The sequence below is a fragment of the Xenopus laevis genome, chromosome 3S (assembly GCF_017654675.1).
Source record: "Xenopus laevis strain J_2021 chromosome 3S, Xenopus_laevis_v10.1, whole genome shotgun sequence".
NCBI classification, from domain to species: domain Eukaryota; kingdom Metazoa; phylum Chordata; class Amphibia; order Anura; family Pipidae; genus Xenopus; species Xenopus laevis.
Window position 1 is genome coordinate 48582312 of NC_054376.1, and position 17933 is coordinate 48600244.

General features: G+C 36.4%; 1 protein-coding gene and 1 long non-coding RNA gene across 5 annotated transcripts in view; one reads left to right on the forward strand and one right to left on the reverse strand.

Annotated features, from left to right (window-relative positions):
• Nucleotides 1-17933, forward strand: part of LOC121402157 — a 122932-nt gene that overhangs the window by 74853 nt on the left and 30146 nt on the right. For 2 of the 3 annotated variants that reach the window (XR_005966628.1, XR_005966626.1), the window contains exon 3: nucleotides 13490-13578. The exons of the other annotated variant lie outside the window; for it this stretch is intronic. This is a non-coding gene — a long non-coding RNA (uncharacterized LOC121402157). The remainder of the gene's footprint in view (nucleotides 1-13489; nucleotides 13579-17933) is intronic. 3 annotated transcript variants of the gene reach the window in all.
• The window catches only part of adamtsl3.S (ADAMTS like 3 S homeolog), a 255057-nt gene that overhangs the window by 74774 nt on the left and 162350 nt on the right, over nucleotides 1-17933 (reverse strand). For both annotated transcript variants that reach the window (XM_018255378.2, XM_041588273.1), the window contains exons 7-9: nucleotides 14707-14833; nucleotides 6979-7053; nucleotides 309-466 (exon numbers count right to left, since the gene is read on the reverse strand). In XM_018255378.2, coding sequence (XP_018110867.1) covers nucleotides 309-466; nucleotides 6979-7053; nucleotides 14707-14833 — 360 coding nt within the window. The remainder of the gene's footprint in view (nucleotides 1-308; nucleotides 467-6978; nucleotides 7054-14706; nucleotides 14834-17933) is intronic.

Below are 17933 nucleotides of genomic sequence, written 5' to 3' on the forward strand. Positions count from 1 at the left end.
CACTCAAAAAATTAGACTAAACATTAATTCAGAGCTGAGAGCAGTTTGTTATTTCTGAGGGTGAATGCAGCAGCCATCCCAGCTTTTAAAACTGGGAATCAGTTGATTGATATCTTCTTGGATACTAGACTTGAGAAGATGAGATACACCACCTCTCACTCCATAAAATGAGAAGCTGCAGAAACTCCTGCAACATTTTTGAGAATCACAGCAATATTTCTTTTAAATAAACATAGCATAATTAGTGACTACGGTACATAATAAAATAAAAAGAAAATCTATACTTCCTGGCCTTCTAATAGTAGTACCTTAATGATGAAATCAGCTCGGAGTGGACCTGGTATTTTTAGTATCTCCCTCTCAGAGCCCCTTTGAAATTCAACTGTTGTGTTTTCGATCACATAAGAGCCAGGGCTGGTGAAGCTATGCTCCCCACTTTCACCGTGCAAAGTTTTTGATTCAATAACTAAAAGGGAGAAGAAAAGAAAGACAGATAATTAATATTCTTTTTGTATTATAGGGAATTAAAAACGAATTCTAAACCACATATTACTACAAAAAGTGCAAGTTTGGCCTTCCTCTGGATCAACTTAAAGTTACAGTAGGCTGTTCTATCACTACATATGTTATTATGATATCATACACAAAAGCCATGAATAACCTTTTTAAATGGTGCTTAGCAATATCATCGGTTCTAATCGGTACCACGTGACTCACTGAAACTTGAGTTCCATGACCTGTAAAACCGCATTCAGACTCTGATCATGGAAGCCCTCAGTGACTTCTAATATCCTTAGAATTTACAATAGGGGGTACATTATTTTCTACATATATTCTACAAGGCAGTCTTTCAAAATATGTTTTTCAAACCTCAACTCTCTAAAGTTTTGAGGGCCTTAAAATGATTTTGCTATGGGGATCATGAACTTTTAGTACAACATACTCATATATGCTAAAACATACCCTTGTACTCTAAAATATCTTTTGTTAAACTGCATTTCATTACAGAGCGATAATATATTTTGCAGCACAGTTAGAGAAGTAAACAGGCAAGTTGCATTTTAATATGACTCTTAGGGGCCCATTCACTAAGTTCGAGTGAAGGAATAGAAGAAAAAATACTTCGAATTTCGAAGTGTTTTTTGGCTACTTCGACCATCGAATGGGCTACTTCGACCTTTGACTACGACTTCGAATTGAATGATTCGAACTAAAAATCGTTCGACCATTCGATAGTCGAAGTACTGTCTCTTTAAGAAAAAACTTCGACCCCCTAGTTTGCCACCTAAAAGCTACCGAAGTCAATGTTAGCCTATGGGGAAGGTCTCCATAGGCTTGGCTATCTTTTTTTGGTTGAAGGATAATCCTTCGATCGATGGATTAAAATCCTTCGAATCGTTCGATTCGAAGGATTTAATCGTTTATTATTCCTTCGATCGTTCGATCGAACTATTTGCGCAAAATCCTTCGACTTCGATATTCGAAGTCAAAGGATTTTAATTCGGCAATCGAATATTGAGGGTTAATTAACCCTCGATATTCGACCCTTGGTACATCTGCCCTTATATTTTCACTTTTGGCTTATTATAGGAGTCTATAAGTAAACAGAGACTATGCTAATTTTCAGGATGTTTAAGCAATTCTGAGAAACAAATCAAGATAAATTAAAAGATTTTGTTGACACTGTGCCAAACCCCCCTTCACGCATGTATAAATGTGGTCTGTAACTTTGATTCCTTTATTTCTTTTTGTCTCCCTCAATACATTACTATGTCTGGATGAGACAATAGTTGCATAATAGCTTAAAATATTATCATTTCTTCCTTCTGTCTGACTCTCACTAGTTAGTTTACATGTCCCAAAGGACAGACATATCTCTGATTTGTGCAGACATTAGTCATTCCACTGCAGGAGACAATGGTCCTCGGTGAATAAGAGGATAAGGGGAGTCAACGGCTAAATTGGCTTAAGGAATTCACTTTTATGGTTATAGTTCAATATAAATGTCTGTATACAATATGCACCATGAGCAATAGTCTAGTGGAAAATTCCCTTCTCAAATGTAAAACATTCCATAATAGTGTTTGATTTCAGTAATGAATTCCATAAAATAATGCTGACACACCACATAATTAATTTTTGCTGATAATCCCCAAAACACTACAATAATGCTTTTATGTCTGTTTTTTGCTGCTTGCTCGCATAAGTATTTTTTTTATTTAACAGTAGAGCATGTAGACAATATGGTTCTTTAAACTCAAATAAAAAAATTGGAATATGTGCAAGTATTATAACATATCATTATACAGGTATGGGATCTGTTATACAGAATGCTTGGAACCTGGGGGTTTCCAGATAATGGATCTTTCTGTAATTTGGATCTTCATACCTTAAGTCTATTAGAAAATAATTTAAACATTAAATCAATCAAATAACCTGGTTTTGCTTCCAATAAGGATTAATTATATATCTTGGTTTGAATCAAGTACAAGGTGCTATTATTACAGAGAAAAAGGAAATAATTTAAAAAAAAATTGATTATTTGATTATAATGGAGTATAACGGGTTTCCATACCTGTATTATATATATATATATATATATATATATATATATATATATATATATATATAAATATGGTTTGAGTATGTATATATATATGTAACCTTAAATGGGGGTTAGTGGTCGTTCCCGCTTTCAGAAATTAATTTGGAGTCCCTGCACACTGACCAATGGCATACCAAATTGGTAAAAATTGACCAAACCAATTGTTAGCCATCTTATAAATGCAATATTATTTCAAACTAAACATTCAAAGAGCTCTATACTTGGTAGCAGGTACAGGGATGCCGTATTACTCTGCATTTGTTTAGTCCCATCCAGGGCCGGGCCGGCCAGGTGCCCTAGCTAACCCAGTCGGATGCCACCCCCCTGTGCCCAGTGGACAGAGAGTAGACGAAGAGGAGGGAGGGGACAGATACGGAGGGGAGAGCGATGGCGGGAGGGAGGGGACAGTGACGGAGCGGAGAGCTTCGGGGGGGGGGGTGACAGGGGGAAGGGGAGTGACAGAGGGGTGAGGACTAGGGGTAGACAGAAGACAATTTTAGAGGTAGCCGTCCAGTGCCCCTATCTTTGCTCCCTAGGCAGCTGCTTCTTCTGCCTAACCCTAGTTCTGGCCCTGGTACCATTATATCTTATGTAATAATGTATAATCAATGTCAAAGCATACAGGATGCCTTGCCCATTTCCATCACATAAAAACAAATACAGATTTTTATCAATAAAGAAGTGTAAGGATAGTATGGGACACACCACTGACAACTTTACCACTGGCTTTTGCTTTTTTCATATGTAAATTTATTCAAATATATTTAATATTTCTGAGTGCACCTGCACTGAATTTCCATGGGTCATTGGGTTACACTGACATAACCTGATACTCAAATTACACACGCGCTGATCTTCTCTGCGTGCAGTGTACAGAAGCTTTTGCCATTTTCAATATTAAGCCACATTAATTTCTGTATATTTTTCCATCAACTCAGGAAGGATTGTGTGGAAAACATCAATAGATGTAATATAATTTTCAGATTTGTAGATGATAGATTATTTCATTTGTGTACTGAACTATTTAGGCTTTGAGAGAGTTTCATTTAGGACTTTTTTGGAGTGAAAAAATCCGCTGTGTATGGAGTTTAAAAATAGACTTTCTCTTGTGAAAAGAGAGATCAGAATCTGCACTGAGGTGATTACTTTCAAAGATTCAATTCAAATCTTTCTTGAAGTCAGGGGTATTGTAGCTGGATGTTAGTTTGCAGATATTTCTTATTATTATGATTATTATTAACAGTAATAGCAAAGAGGTGCTATTTCAAGGTGCAGACAGTAGTCCTAGAAATATTCTACAATATTTACAGGATTTCTGCCACAACTGCATGCAAAAACATGGTGTGTATTTTGTTAGATTTTTGCCTTAATTCACCCCATGCATTACATTTTGGATGCTTGGAAATTAGTTTTGACAACCAAAGTCTTCAGACTGCTCTCAGGTGGGCATTGCTCAGAATGCCATAGCAGGATTTCCCAAGTGATCACCATCTAAAAGTATTCACATTAATCATGGGCGAATCTGACCCATTTTGCATTGTCGAAAATGCAAAATGACGAAAATTTGGCAAAATGCATCAAAGTCTATGGGTGACGCACGACAAATTGTGAGACAAATTTTTGACACAAGGCAAATTTTTCACCCATAAGAGCCTATGGGCGTCATTTTCGCAGAGAATGACTCAATGACTTAATACACCACAGGCCTAGAATAATGGTCATATGCACAAAGTATGCTGTCAGTGTTGGTGCATCACCTCCTCTTCACTTTCTATTAGGTGTGAAGCTGGTCATACCATTTGTGGCCCCTATTATGCTCTATTTGTTCTGCCCATCGGAGTATAGTAGATTGTCTTGTTTAAGGATTATGGCACACAAGCCCAACCTTGGCTTCTCCACAGGCAGAGGGAAACACATTCATTCCTATCTGCTCAGAATGAAGTTGTATTGTGTGCAAAGACTCTGAGTGCATATCAGCTTGAAAATGCATAGTTTCCACACCAATATCTGCTCAGTGTGTCTGCACATATGCCAACTCTGTGCCTGTCAGTGTAGAGACACGGGGGAGCAGATGGGATCAGCTTCTCTCCGGCTGTAGAGAACAAAGTAGGAGAGAAGCTGAAGCTGGGTCCTGTGTGCCATTAGCCTAAGGCTGTAAAATAAAAATAAAAAAACAGGCACAATCTGCCATTTGCACTTTGCCTTCTACTCATGAGCAGCTCTGTATTTATTAAAGGGGGAGACACGTAGGGGTTGGGGCAATGAGGCTGTCCTGTACCTGCTGGCAACTCACTCTACACCTCATGCCAGATTTTCTATCCAGCTAATGGTACAGAGGACAGCCCTTTAGTGTTCCAGTATTCTTGCACTTCTGCCTGAGTTAATAGTACATTAAACATATCTGAAAGATAAATAATTGCCAAACAAAGCAAGTCCTGTGGATAGCTAGATTAGATGATAGATAAATAGATAATAGATAGATGATAAACAGATGAATAGATAGATGATAAATAGATGTTAGATAGATTAGATGATAGATATATAGATAGATTAGATGATAGATAGATAGATAGATAGATAGATAGATGATAAACAGATTAATAGATAGATGATAAATAGATGATAGATAGATAGATAGATAGATAGATAGATAGATAGATAGATAGATGATAAACAGATTAATAGATAGATGATAGATAGATAGATAGATGATAGATAGATAGATTAGATGATAGATAGATAGATAGATAGATAGATGATAAACAGATTAATAGATAGATGATAAATAGATGATAGATAGATAGATAGATGATAGATAGATTAGATGATAGATAGATAGATAGATAGATAGATAGATAGATAGATAGATAGATAGATAGATAGATAGATAGATAGATAGATTAGATGATCGATACAGTCTAATTCCACCTAAACCTGTTTTAAAACGAAACATGAATAATTTAAAATAAATGCAAAATCCCATGCTTTAAATCAGGTTTACATTGATGTCTGTTGCTATGAATTAGGATTAGATGTGGTTATAAATCAAATGAGAAAGTGTAATATAATATATTCTGCCTGTGCCACATCATCAAACTTCCCTTAAATTCACCATGCTTGGAACCACTGATTGAATTGTTCCAAACTGCTCTCTCATGTCCGATTCACTAAGTGCTGAGAGACAAGTCTTCCTGGAGAATCCCAGTGGCAGAAGATGTTTTATGGCAGATCAAAGTTCAATTTTGCCAGGCCCTTCAACATGTGAGTGCAAAACATACATTGCTCTGTAGGAAAGAATGTAATGATCTGACTCTCTGGAGTAACTATGTGTTAAAGATCATTTTATATATGTGTGCGTGTTTGTGTTCATACAGCAATTTAAATGTGGAGGGTGCAACATTACAGACAAAGAATCACAGCTATGCATTCCAAATAACACATCCGGATACCTCCAGCTGGCAGTTACTGTTACTATGTCCACCATACTGACAGACCAGCCTAGGGGTATGGTGCCATCTGAAAAAATACATCAATTAGAAAGAATAATGAGACCTGCCACATTGTGCCCGAGGCCTGCTCGATTAGGTCCAGGGAATCTGACATTTTGGGGCATATTTATCAAAATCCAAATTTTTAAAATAAATTTTAATAAAAAAATGTCCTACCGAACTAGAATCCACAACTGGACCTTATTTACTTTTAAAAAAGCATGATCAGGGACTAAAACATGAAAAAGTTAAGCGATTTTTCCCAAATCGCTTGATTTTTTCAGGCTTTTTCCCCAAAAAGCCCACATTTTTGGATTTTTGTCCAAAAAAGTCAGAAAAAGGTGGATTTTCTGGATAATTCCAGCACAGAAAATTCCAAATAAGATAGGGACCTCTCAAATTGATCTACATACCACCTTGGTAGGTCTGAGATGCCGGATTTTCGTATTCAGACTTTTTCCATCTCAGGGGTATAATAAATCTGGAAAAAGTTGAGACCAATACCACCTTTTTTCCAGGGCTGAGCTCTTCCCACTGGCTGCTTGTAAACAAAAGCCTCTTCTGCCACCATGGCAAACAGAGGTACAGGCAGACAATTATGGCGTGTAGTGAGTTAAGGCAGCAGAAAAAAATAAACCCTGTGGCAAACACCATGTCCTAAGCCAATGCTTTCAGTCAGTATAAGTAGGACTGGAAACTAGAGGTATACCTAGTTTTCATTATGAACAGAAAGATCATATGTTTAAAACCCTTCTGGATTTAAAACATTTTCATTTCAGTGCAGTAGTTAAATTAAAAAAATATATATGTATACCCCATTGGATACAAGCCCTTAAATGAGTATATAAATCCAAAATGTTGTACAATATTTAGAAGGTTTCATACAGACGTGAGCTGGTCCCTTCACTGTTATTCTCACGCTGCGGCTTCCATGCGGTACAGCAATTACAGTTTCTTCTCCTGTAGAAAAAAAAGAGAAAGAAATGACTGTTCATGGCAGATGTTGGAGTATCATGTGGCTGATCAGTGCTGCGGCTTTTACTTAGCTAAATACTAAAGCAGGAGGATACATTTTTCATAAGACACATATTGAAGCATTTCATAAAATACAGTGCTTTTATTTCCACAGTCTAGCTTAAAAGGAGAGAGGAAAGGTCTTCCACAATTGCTTTTCAGCTGTATGTGCTACTTGGGCATTGCCTGGACTGAAGGAAAGAGAGCAGATGTATAGAAGAAGCAGCAACCCGTTTAAAATAACACAAGTAACTACAAGAGGAACTATGGGTAGTTTAACAAGAAAACAATGCACTAATCAGTTATTTTTTTAAGGGAAGCACCAAATCCAATATTCAGTTAAGGATTTGGACAAGTCACTGCAATTTTTGTAGGATGCTTACTTGGTTGATGTAGGATGCTTACTTGGTTGATGTAGGATGCTTACTTGGTTGAAGCTTTACAGGCTGGCTTAATGAAACTGATTTTGAAATTGATAAATACAAACCTTTATAACTACAGTGATTAGCTCTTTGTAGTAGATGCCTTTCATGATTTTTTCTATGCAATGTGTGTTATTTCAATTGGATGGCCAACAACAATACATTACAAAAAATGTATTAAATATTTTCTTGGCATAAATAATTTTACACACATTTATAGATATGTCCTAAGAGTTGTAGTATCATCCCTATCAAGAAACACCTATACAAACAGAATATGTTCTACATCTGCAAGGTATCAATGCATAGCAAACTTATGCCTGCGCCTCTAACACAGAGCTGGACATTTCTAAGTGTGTTCTCTTTGTAAGGTCCTAGCAGTCACGTCTAGGTTACACATACCAGCTAAATGTGGAACACATCCATTTTGTATGTAGGGGCACTTTTTTGGGCTGACCAGTTTGCTTCCACGTTACTTTGATTACTCTAAAATGCTGGTTTTAGCAGATGTATTTACACTGATTTGTATAGGATTATTTATATAGAACCACGGGGTGCTTAGAGCTTTACAGAGTTTACACGAATACAATACACAGGATAAATAAATAATTTCAATAAGATGATAAAAATGCATGCGTCAACAAGAAATGGGAGACGCCTGCCCCAAAGAGTTTACAATGCAATTAGATTCATTGAACAACAAACATCAACAGTAGGTATCAGTTTAAATATCTGTGTAGAGATTAGTGATAAACATAGCAAAGTAATAATGTCATTATTCATATATGCTCTATTCTTTGTGTGGGGTAAGAATTGCAAACAAAGAAGAATGGCAACACAAAGCATTAGATTTTTTTTTTTAACTACAATTCCAACTTTTCTTAGTAAGTACAGTAGCTATGCAACTGCATCTGATATACAAGTCAGACCTGAATCAGGAACATGAGAATTTCGGCAGGGACGAGGTCTCTTGTTAGGCTCACATTACAGCAGAATGAAGAAATACAGCAGATAAAAACAATTCCTTTTCTGAGGATGCCAGATCCTATTCAAATTATATTTTAACAGGAAAGAAGTTTGCTTACCATATGCCAATCCATAAACAATGAGCATTTGGCTCTTGTCTTCTAACTTTAAGGTGAATTTGGCTATAAAGAAGTTTTCAGAAGTTTGGACATCCCCTTTTATTCAATATAAGGTTATAGACACATGAAAACGGCCATCATGCTATGTTTCTAGTTATACTCAAGACAGAGCCCCACATTTTCCGAACATCTACTGTAAAGCAACTCTGCAACTCTTCCTTCAGACAAGTGGCCTTCCATTTCTAATTTGTCTTAGGCTTAGAAAGCTATACAGCATTCTCGGGTGTTCATTAATACCTAACAACATAAAATCACTAACACAACTAAAGGTGGCCATAGACGCAAAGATCCCCTCGTTTGGCGACATCGCTAAACAACCCGATCCTTCCCCAATATGCCACTAACGGGCATGGCTATATCGGGGGTAATCTGAACGTTCGGCCGAACGATCAGATTACGATGAGAGCGCAATGGGCTCCGGCGGGACGGGCGGGACAAAATCAAACCTGTCCGATCGATCTGATTTGGATCAAAAAATTTCGGGACTCTCCACAGACGGTCCGAAAATCATACGAATCCTCGATTCGTACGATAGGATCTTTACGTCTATGGCCACCTTAAGTGGTACAAGAGTAAATAGCTAACAAACAAGTGCTGGAGTAGTAAAGGCAGCAAAGTTGTCTTAGTTTAGGCACAAAACACTTGTGCACAGGACAAAGGTCTTTTCAGGCTGGGGGCTCCACAACACTGTTAGGAACATGGGTGACCTGTATGTAGCACCCATCACAAGCAGTTATACAGGGCTCCCTGTCAACACCGAAGCTGCATACAAAAAACCATAGAATTAAAAAAATTATACATTTTTTAAATGTAAAAGAAAAGGGATTTACAGCTGTAACTGTATATGCAGCACACGGCAGAATTCTACTCTGTGTCATGATTGCATATCAATAAGAAATGCATATTATATATTAACATAATTTGCTCAAGTTTCTCCTGTGGTTTCACTGTGTTTATTACCACCTTCATTCTGGATATAAAAGGATGTATTTTACGTGTAAACTTCCCATGACCTCTTCCACAAATACACAGACGGATACTGCAAAGGCATTTACCATAACATACTGACTGTTTCACTGCTCTAGTCTCGCTATACAGTACACAGTAAACTGCAAAGAGGGATACATAACCAGACTATGCTCAGTAATGCAAGGCTAACAGCCCAAATACTGATAAAAACATAAAATTGTACTCTCACTACATACAATACATAAATACATCAGATTTATAGTATTCCCCTCAAATGAAGACACCAGTCTTTCTGTATTGACTAGTCTGTATTGTCTTCTTCACCTCCAGCCTATAATGGTGACTGTAGGAGGGTGCAGGCAGTTGCAATTTACAGCAGTTGGCTTTGTGTGGTGTTTTAATGTGCCTACTCTTGTCTGCAAGTGATAGTTCATTTCTAATATCTTCAGCAGTGAGGTAGTCAATAGACAGCTAAACACATGTGGCATGCTCTGGGTTTCTGAAGAAAGAAAGAACTTACACTCGCACACCCTGGCCATCCAGACAAACACGAATCCCAGGTGCTCGGCGATAGAGGAACTTGGCAGCCTCAAAAGTAACGTAGAAACAGAACACACCGGCACAACATGGGTACTGCTAGCAGGTATAACCTTACTCGTTTATTGCGGATGCATCCGCAATAAACGAGCAAGGTTATACCTGCTAGCAGTACCCATGTTGTGCCGGTGTGTTCTGTTTCTATGCTCTGGGTTTCTAACACTTCATATGTCGCCCATTAAATAAACACACTGTTTTCTGTAGCTGTACATAATATTGTACAGGTCTTTAAGAGCATCCCAGAAAGTATTCATTTCAAAAGATGGCATTGAGGTGTAGTGACAACATTAAAAGGGGTGGTTCACATTTTAGTTAATTTTTAATATGTTGTAGAACGGCCAATTCTAAGCAACTTTTCAATTGTCCTATTATTTCTTCAAGTTTTATAATTATTTGCCTTCTTCTTCTGACTCTTTCCAGCTTTTTCAGATGGGGTCACTGACCCTTTCTAAAAACATAAATTCTCTGTAAGTCTACAAATATAGTCTCTTATTCAAATCAATGCATAGCTACTAGGGAAATGTTGACTCTACTAAAAATATTGCTGAAACTGGATAGCTGCTAAAAAAATCAAAATAACTCAAAGACCATGCAAATTGTCCCAGCTAGGGATTGCCGAATTTTTTCGCCTTGTTTCGCCGTGGAAATGACGCCCATAGACTTGTATAATGTTGTGCGACAAAAAATTTTTGACATCCATAGACTTTAATGGGCGTCGGCGGCATTTTGCCAGCGGCAAATTTTTGGCGAAACTAAATGGGTCAAATTCACCCATACCTAGTCCAAGCATATCACTCTCTACTATCATACTAAAAGTAACCTTTTTTAACTTAATGACCTGTTACAGGTATGATAAATGTTTACAACTGTTGTGGTAGTAGAACAAAAATCTTTTTACACACAATTAAGCTAACGTGTGCATGGCATGGCTATGCAGAACAGAGTGGCACTTCAATGAATGTAAAGCACTGAAAAACGTGTTGGCACGATATAAACAAATGATTATGAATAATTGTATTTGCTACATTCTAAAAATTTACACTTTCTTTGTTGTTGCACCAATGCTTTGGAAAGTATTATGTTCCCATTTGAGATCTTTTGGCTCTACTTAACTTTTTGCACTAGCTATGCCCTTATGCTTTGGATAAAAATGACTTGGTTTGTGCAAATCTCTCTTGAGTGTTGTACTGTTTTTTTTTAAACAAAAATGTATTCATTAGGTAATGTTTAACCATTTAAATTATGTATATATACATTTACATATCATATGGGAACATTTTTGGACTGCAAAAAAGCTTAATTTATGGTATTTCTGTTGGACCTTACTGTCAAAAATATACACACATATATTTTAGCCCTGCACAAAAATATGGCCAATTGAAGGTAAATTAAGCTTACAGAATTAGAAGCAGTTCTGAATGAAATACATAAATATTCCCTTACTGTAGTAGTGTGAATATTATTAACGTTCAAAATTACCTTTACAAGCCTCTCAGGAGGACACAAGAAATGCTGTAGGTAGTAGTAAAAACAATATAGAAGATAAATATCAGTACATCAGTATATCATTGGCAAGGGTTAAATTCTTGCTGTAGATTTGTTGATTGCATTTTTATTCTTTTCTTCCAGGAAATGTCTTGGTATTTCATTCCTATTAATTCTATTTCATAAGCCTCAGGGAGTCATAGGCAGAGCACAACCTTGTATCTTATTTCCTCAGTTATGATTCCCGATAAGATATGATTCTATATGAGCAAAGAGTTGGCAAAGCTCTCAAATGATATGTTATTCTTTTCCTATTGAAATACAATGTTTAAATGATGCTTAATTTGTAATTTTTCAGATGTGTTAAGTTTTACATGTAGGCATGTAACTAAAGTTACTTACTATACCTAGCAAGGTTGTGCTTCTAAAAATTAAGGTATTTTCCAATATTTTGTTAGAAACCATGTTAAGTTTTATCTCCATTCATAAAACCTACCCCAGTGCTTTAGGACTAAATTTAACTCACCTTTACTATTATCTGTCCATGTATAGGCCCAACATTAGAATAATGATTATCTCTGTATCACAATTGAAAATTAAAAGCATGTTTGGCCAATGAGCTGGACTATCCTTTATGTTTGTATGAGCACACTAACCAACCAATACACGATGACAGTGAAATGCCATAAAGTGATTTGTTTGGGTGCTATAACAGCCCTAGTCTTATGGTCAATTATGTAAAAAGACTGTTGTGGCCAAACATAACTCATATTTATTTATTTATTTTTTTTAATTATTTTTTTTTTCAATACTTTTAAATCTGATGATAATGCTAATACTTGTACGAGACCACAACAATCTGGCATCAATCTGAAACCACAGGTTGAGATCCAATGTTATATTTTAAGTTCCCCACCAACAAGGTAAATTCTCCTTCAAATAATTTGAGAAAAGAAAGAAAGAAAGAAAGAAAGAAAGGAAGGAAGGAACAGGGGAAGATATAAACGCTAGCTTATTTATAAAGTATATATATATTTATAAATATATGGGATTCGCAATTAAACACATAAGGGGCCTAATTATTATGTGTGTAAAAAATATTATGCCATTTTTATGTTTTTTTACACAGCGATGTCTGGTGATGCGTGGCGAATTATTCCGCCATTTTATACACCACATAATAAATCTGCCCCTAAATGTTCAGCTCCACTGGGTAATGCTCTGTTGAGTTACGCTATACACAGATTCGTTAGAGAAAGTGAAAAAGTACACATCTGTAAATCTTAATAGTATATGAGGAGGAGCATTACCTCTTTACTTTTAAACACAGGTCCTACTGTTTGTAGGAGAAATCTAAAAATGAACTGCATCTTGCACTTACCTTTTATTCCATTGGCACTACTATATATAGACTGAATTAAATGAAATTCTATTACACAGTTGGTGTTTAAAAGTAACATAAAGCTATACCTTTAGTTTGGCATTAGTTTATGTTCTGTTCTGCAGTTTATGGCTTTTCACTTATATTATAATATACATTTATTTTCCATATACTACAAAACATGAACTGCCTATCCACCGCCGAGTTTCAAAGGACATGCAAAGGGATTGCTTTAGGGGACTACACTAGGTTATTGAAGGAAAAGGGCTTTGAGACTTTGTAGTACCAAACTGTACAGTCATGAAGAAAACGTACCCATACTAGGTATTATTTGGACAAACTAATGGATATCTCTAGGTAAAACCTTTCATCTGATATTACAGGAGAGCATCTTAAACCTTTCCAGAAGGCAACCAAATTAAGATCAAGCATCATTTTAGAGGCAATAGATTCTGCTTTGTTACGATTACAGGTAACTATGAAAACAATGTTTATTGTATCAGCTGCAGACCTCACACAGAATGCCACACAAATCCAGTCTTGCATTCCATTTTGATGACAGAAAAAAGCTGATACATATGGCTAATTATTCAGCAGATGTCTGATTAGACTGCAGTCTCACCCACAAAAATGTCCCTCTCCAAAGCAACTAACACCTCCAAGGAGTTAGCTATAGTATGTAAAGAAACTGCCAAATTTGGGATGCAGAGGCCATATTTGTATGCCCCAGGCCACAAGTAGGAATGTTCAGACAATGTTCACAAGAGAGGTTGTATAAAATTAAAGTATTATAGGCTATAGCTTAGTCCGGCCAAATTTAAGTAAAGTGGACTGGCTAATCAATCTCTTGAGCAAAAAATTATTGTTCGAATCCTTTCTCTCTGCATATAATTTACATAGTGAACAATAAGAATAAATAAGAATGGTGTTTGTCTGTTCTAAGCAATCAAAAACAGTCTGCGAACTGACCCAAGTTTCAGCTTCGATTAATGTGCCAATTCATTTGATTTTTTTGATAAATCAAAAACAGATAAAACTGCAGTTTGTATTAAGGGACTAGACTTGTGCATGCTATGTAGAGTAAAAACCGAAAATATTACTATACGGCGCATGCATAAATCTAGTTAGGAGCAAGGAATCCCTGGATAATCCAGGTAAAATGATGACAAGAGATTACCAAAATTAAAACAAATTACCACTCACCATTGAATTAGACTTTACTTGTCCATTAAGTAATGTGTTTACAGAATTTGTTTCCAAATGAAAACAATTGCCATATCAATTAAATGTCAAGAGTGAGTTTATTGTCATTTCATCTTGTACAGTACACAGTGAAACAAAACAACGTTCCTCTAGGACCATGGTGCTACACACAAAATAGCTGTACCGGGCAACAGACAAATAGTGCAAGTGCAAAAATATGCAACTCCTGCAAGACAGGTCAGCATAGTGCAGGGACAGGACAAGACACTCAGCAGATGTAATATGTTAAGTAAATAATGCTAAACGTCAGACATGATGGGTGTATCATTGTGATATGATAGTAGTAAGAATATGATAAAGAACATGATAAAGTGCAGATGTGCTCATAGATACTTACTCTTTTCGGAGGAGACATGAGGCCTAGCTTGTCCCCTAACCAGCCTGCACGTGGAACCATCTCCTGCACAAACCCCACAATTGTCTTCCTTGGCGTTGCTCCCAAGTTGTCGATCACAGCCCACGGCCTGCCAGTATCAACAGAAAAGTCAGAAGGAGGCATTGCTGAAGAACACATGCTCAGGTTTCAGGAATTTTATTTATTATGTTATTCTTTTTATCTTATGAGATGGCCTCACTCATCTCAACACATCAAACTTTTAAGTTGAATTTAGGCAAATCCTCAGCTCAATATCATTTCATATTATCATATAAAGTATGTAAGTAAAGTTGGTTATCATGTACATAATGTAAAGTCTGGTGACAGCAGATAATAACAAGTAGGTCTCGAATTCCATTTTGCACTTCTGGCATTTGATAGTTTAATCTGAAAATTACACTCTGTTGGCATTTTACATCTTAAAACTCTATATTATCTACAACAGCAAGCACAGTTGTGGTCAAGCACATTTCCCTGCAGTCGGTTTCGTGTATAACCCCCCATTCTTTAATGGTACTTGCGACATGCACTCCTTGCACTTCAATAACAGTTTTGTCTTTCTCCTGTTCTAAATTGAATGCTGATATGCCTATTGATACAGAGGAACCCTGGAGCTAGTGCCACCTCCGGACCAGGCAGCAGCTCCAAGGTTCTCTCAGTGTCCTGAATCGATAGACACAGTGCCCTTGCATTTAAAGGATCAGTTCCATACTGTATGTCATTCTCACACCTAACAATAGAAATTACCCCAAATAAATGTGGAGGACTTTCACCACAATTGCACCTGATTGTGGTCATAATGACCCTACATGTGTAAAGTTGCATGCATGCAAATAATTAATGTTGCAATGAGTTTATTCTCTCTAGACCTTTATAGCTTTTGGCCCATGCAGTAAGTGGAACAAAAATAACGAACAACTACAAAAATACTACTAATACTACTAAAAATAAAGAACCTACTCTGACAGCCTGCAGAGAGGAAAAATGATATCTATTTAGTTACCAGGATACACCAGGAAGCACTCACATAAAAGTCTTTTGATATACAAACAAACATTTTGACACGTTTATTTATTATTAAAAGACAACTTAAATAGTCCCAGTAGGGTACGTTTTCATATAGTCCTTTATTACAAACTTAATGTATTTTTATTATGCATTTTTATTTGTATTTTTATTATGATTTCTATCTCTGTTATACTGACCTGCTAATAGGTTACCAAATCAATTTTAACTAAACCAGGTAAAAGTCTTGCTAAATGTGTACTTATTCTTACATTATTACAAGCCCAGTCGACTAGGGCAAGTCCATATCATACTGTGCCCATTATCACCATTTTCTAAAATAAATTATACATAAAAAATAATTATTGCCAAAATGGTAATATATTCATTTAAACTACACAACATTGACCATGAAGCAAGCATACGTATAAAATGTACATTACTTGGACTTTCTATGAACTTGCATACTGTCAATACAGAAAGTGTACATCAGTGTTACCAAGTAGAAGTAGTTTATTTTATAAAAATAATGTGATTTTAGTTATAGTCACTTGATGGGGTTGTTAGGTAGAGGCCACTGTGAGCTAGTTTAGTTCCTCCCCACATGGAGGATATTTACCAAGGGAAGTTAAGGTATATAACAGGGTTCTACTTCCTCTGTTGCTGATAGAAGGAACATGTGAACGATTCCAGGAAGCCTTAGGCTTCAAACATCAGGAGATACCTAGGATAATAGTTAACATTTTGGAGCTTGCTGTAAGTTATGAGGGTTAGAGAAAGATTACCAACAGAACTTTGCCCAGAGAGGGACCCAGTGGAATAGCAACTTGGTTAAGCAAAACATAGGGGCAGATTTATTCCGAATTTTTTTGTTTTTTTTAGGCCAAAACTGTCAAATTCGACTAGGGAATTTTTAAAATTAGATTCGAGTTTTTGTAATTTTTTTTTTTGATTTTCTAAATTTATCATACACTGGCCCTTTTAGAATTGAAATATTTGCCACGTTAAACCTGCCAAATTGCTATTTTAGCCTATGGAGGACATCCTGGGATCAATTTGGACTTCTTTGCAGCCTTTCTGAAAATCTCAGAGAAAAAAATCGAATTGAATTTGATTCTAATTTGATTCAAGTTTGTGGGTCGATTCCATTCACCCGAGTTTTAAAAATGTGTAATTCTTAATAAATTGCAGTTGGTCGAATTTCGAGTTCATGGGAGTTTAAAATAACTCCCATGAACTCGAAATTTGACCCTTTATAAATCTGCCCCATAATGTGCCTCCAAAGCAAGGCTGGCCTCTGTGCTGAAAGTCATCCCTTGAGTTAATTCCCTTTTTTATGCAAGACAGAACTTTATTTGCTTCAGTAGCCACAGAATGACACTGCCCAGAATTAGACATCTTGCTATCTACTAAAAACCCTAGATCTCTCCCATTTAAGGAAACTCCCAACACGCTGCTATTTAGTGTATAACTTGCATTTAGATTATTTTTGCCAAAGTGCATAACCTTGCATTTATCAACATTGAACATAATTTTCCAGTTTGCTGCCCAGTTTATGCCGCAACAATTCTGGTAAACACAAATATTTTACGGACTCTCGGGGCTCACATCTCTATATTGTAATGCTTTGGAAATAGGACAGAATTAACGAGGTCATCCACTCAGACTTTAACATATTTCACTAGTCACTCAGAGGACTGCAGGTGATAAGAAACTAACCTTTGATAAATGTGCCTCGCAGTGTTGCCTCACAGTGTTGGAAATCACAACTGGTTTCAGTTTATCATGCTAAAATGTGAATTCCCAGTACAGTTTCTATAAGACATATCTATTACACAGCACTAACAGATTCTAAAAGCTAAGAAACAGCCCAGCAACCCACAGACTACACATGTATACATGATGTGCCTTCTCTATTCCTTACCTTTTACTCTCTTGTTTCTCTTTACCAATGTTCTTCTTTTCTCTCCTTACATTCTATTTTTTCTTCTTCTTTTAACCTCTTGTGCTTCTTTCCCCTAACCTTCTCTTTAACAAAAGTTCTTATTTTTTATCTGCTTTGTACTTTATTCAATGTTCTACTTATTTTCCTCTACCTGTTACCTACACCTTCCAGTTTCTTTTCTTTGTCCCCATCACTTGATCCTTCTCTTTTTTACTCACCTACATTTCTTGGGTTCCTA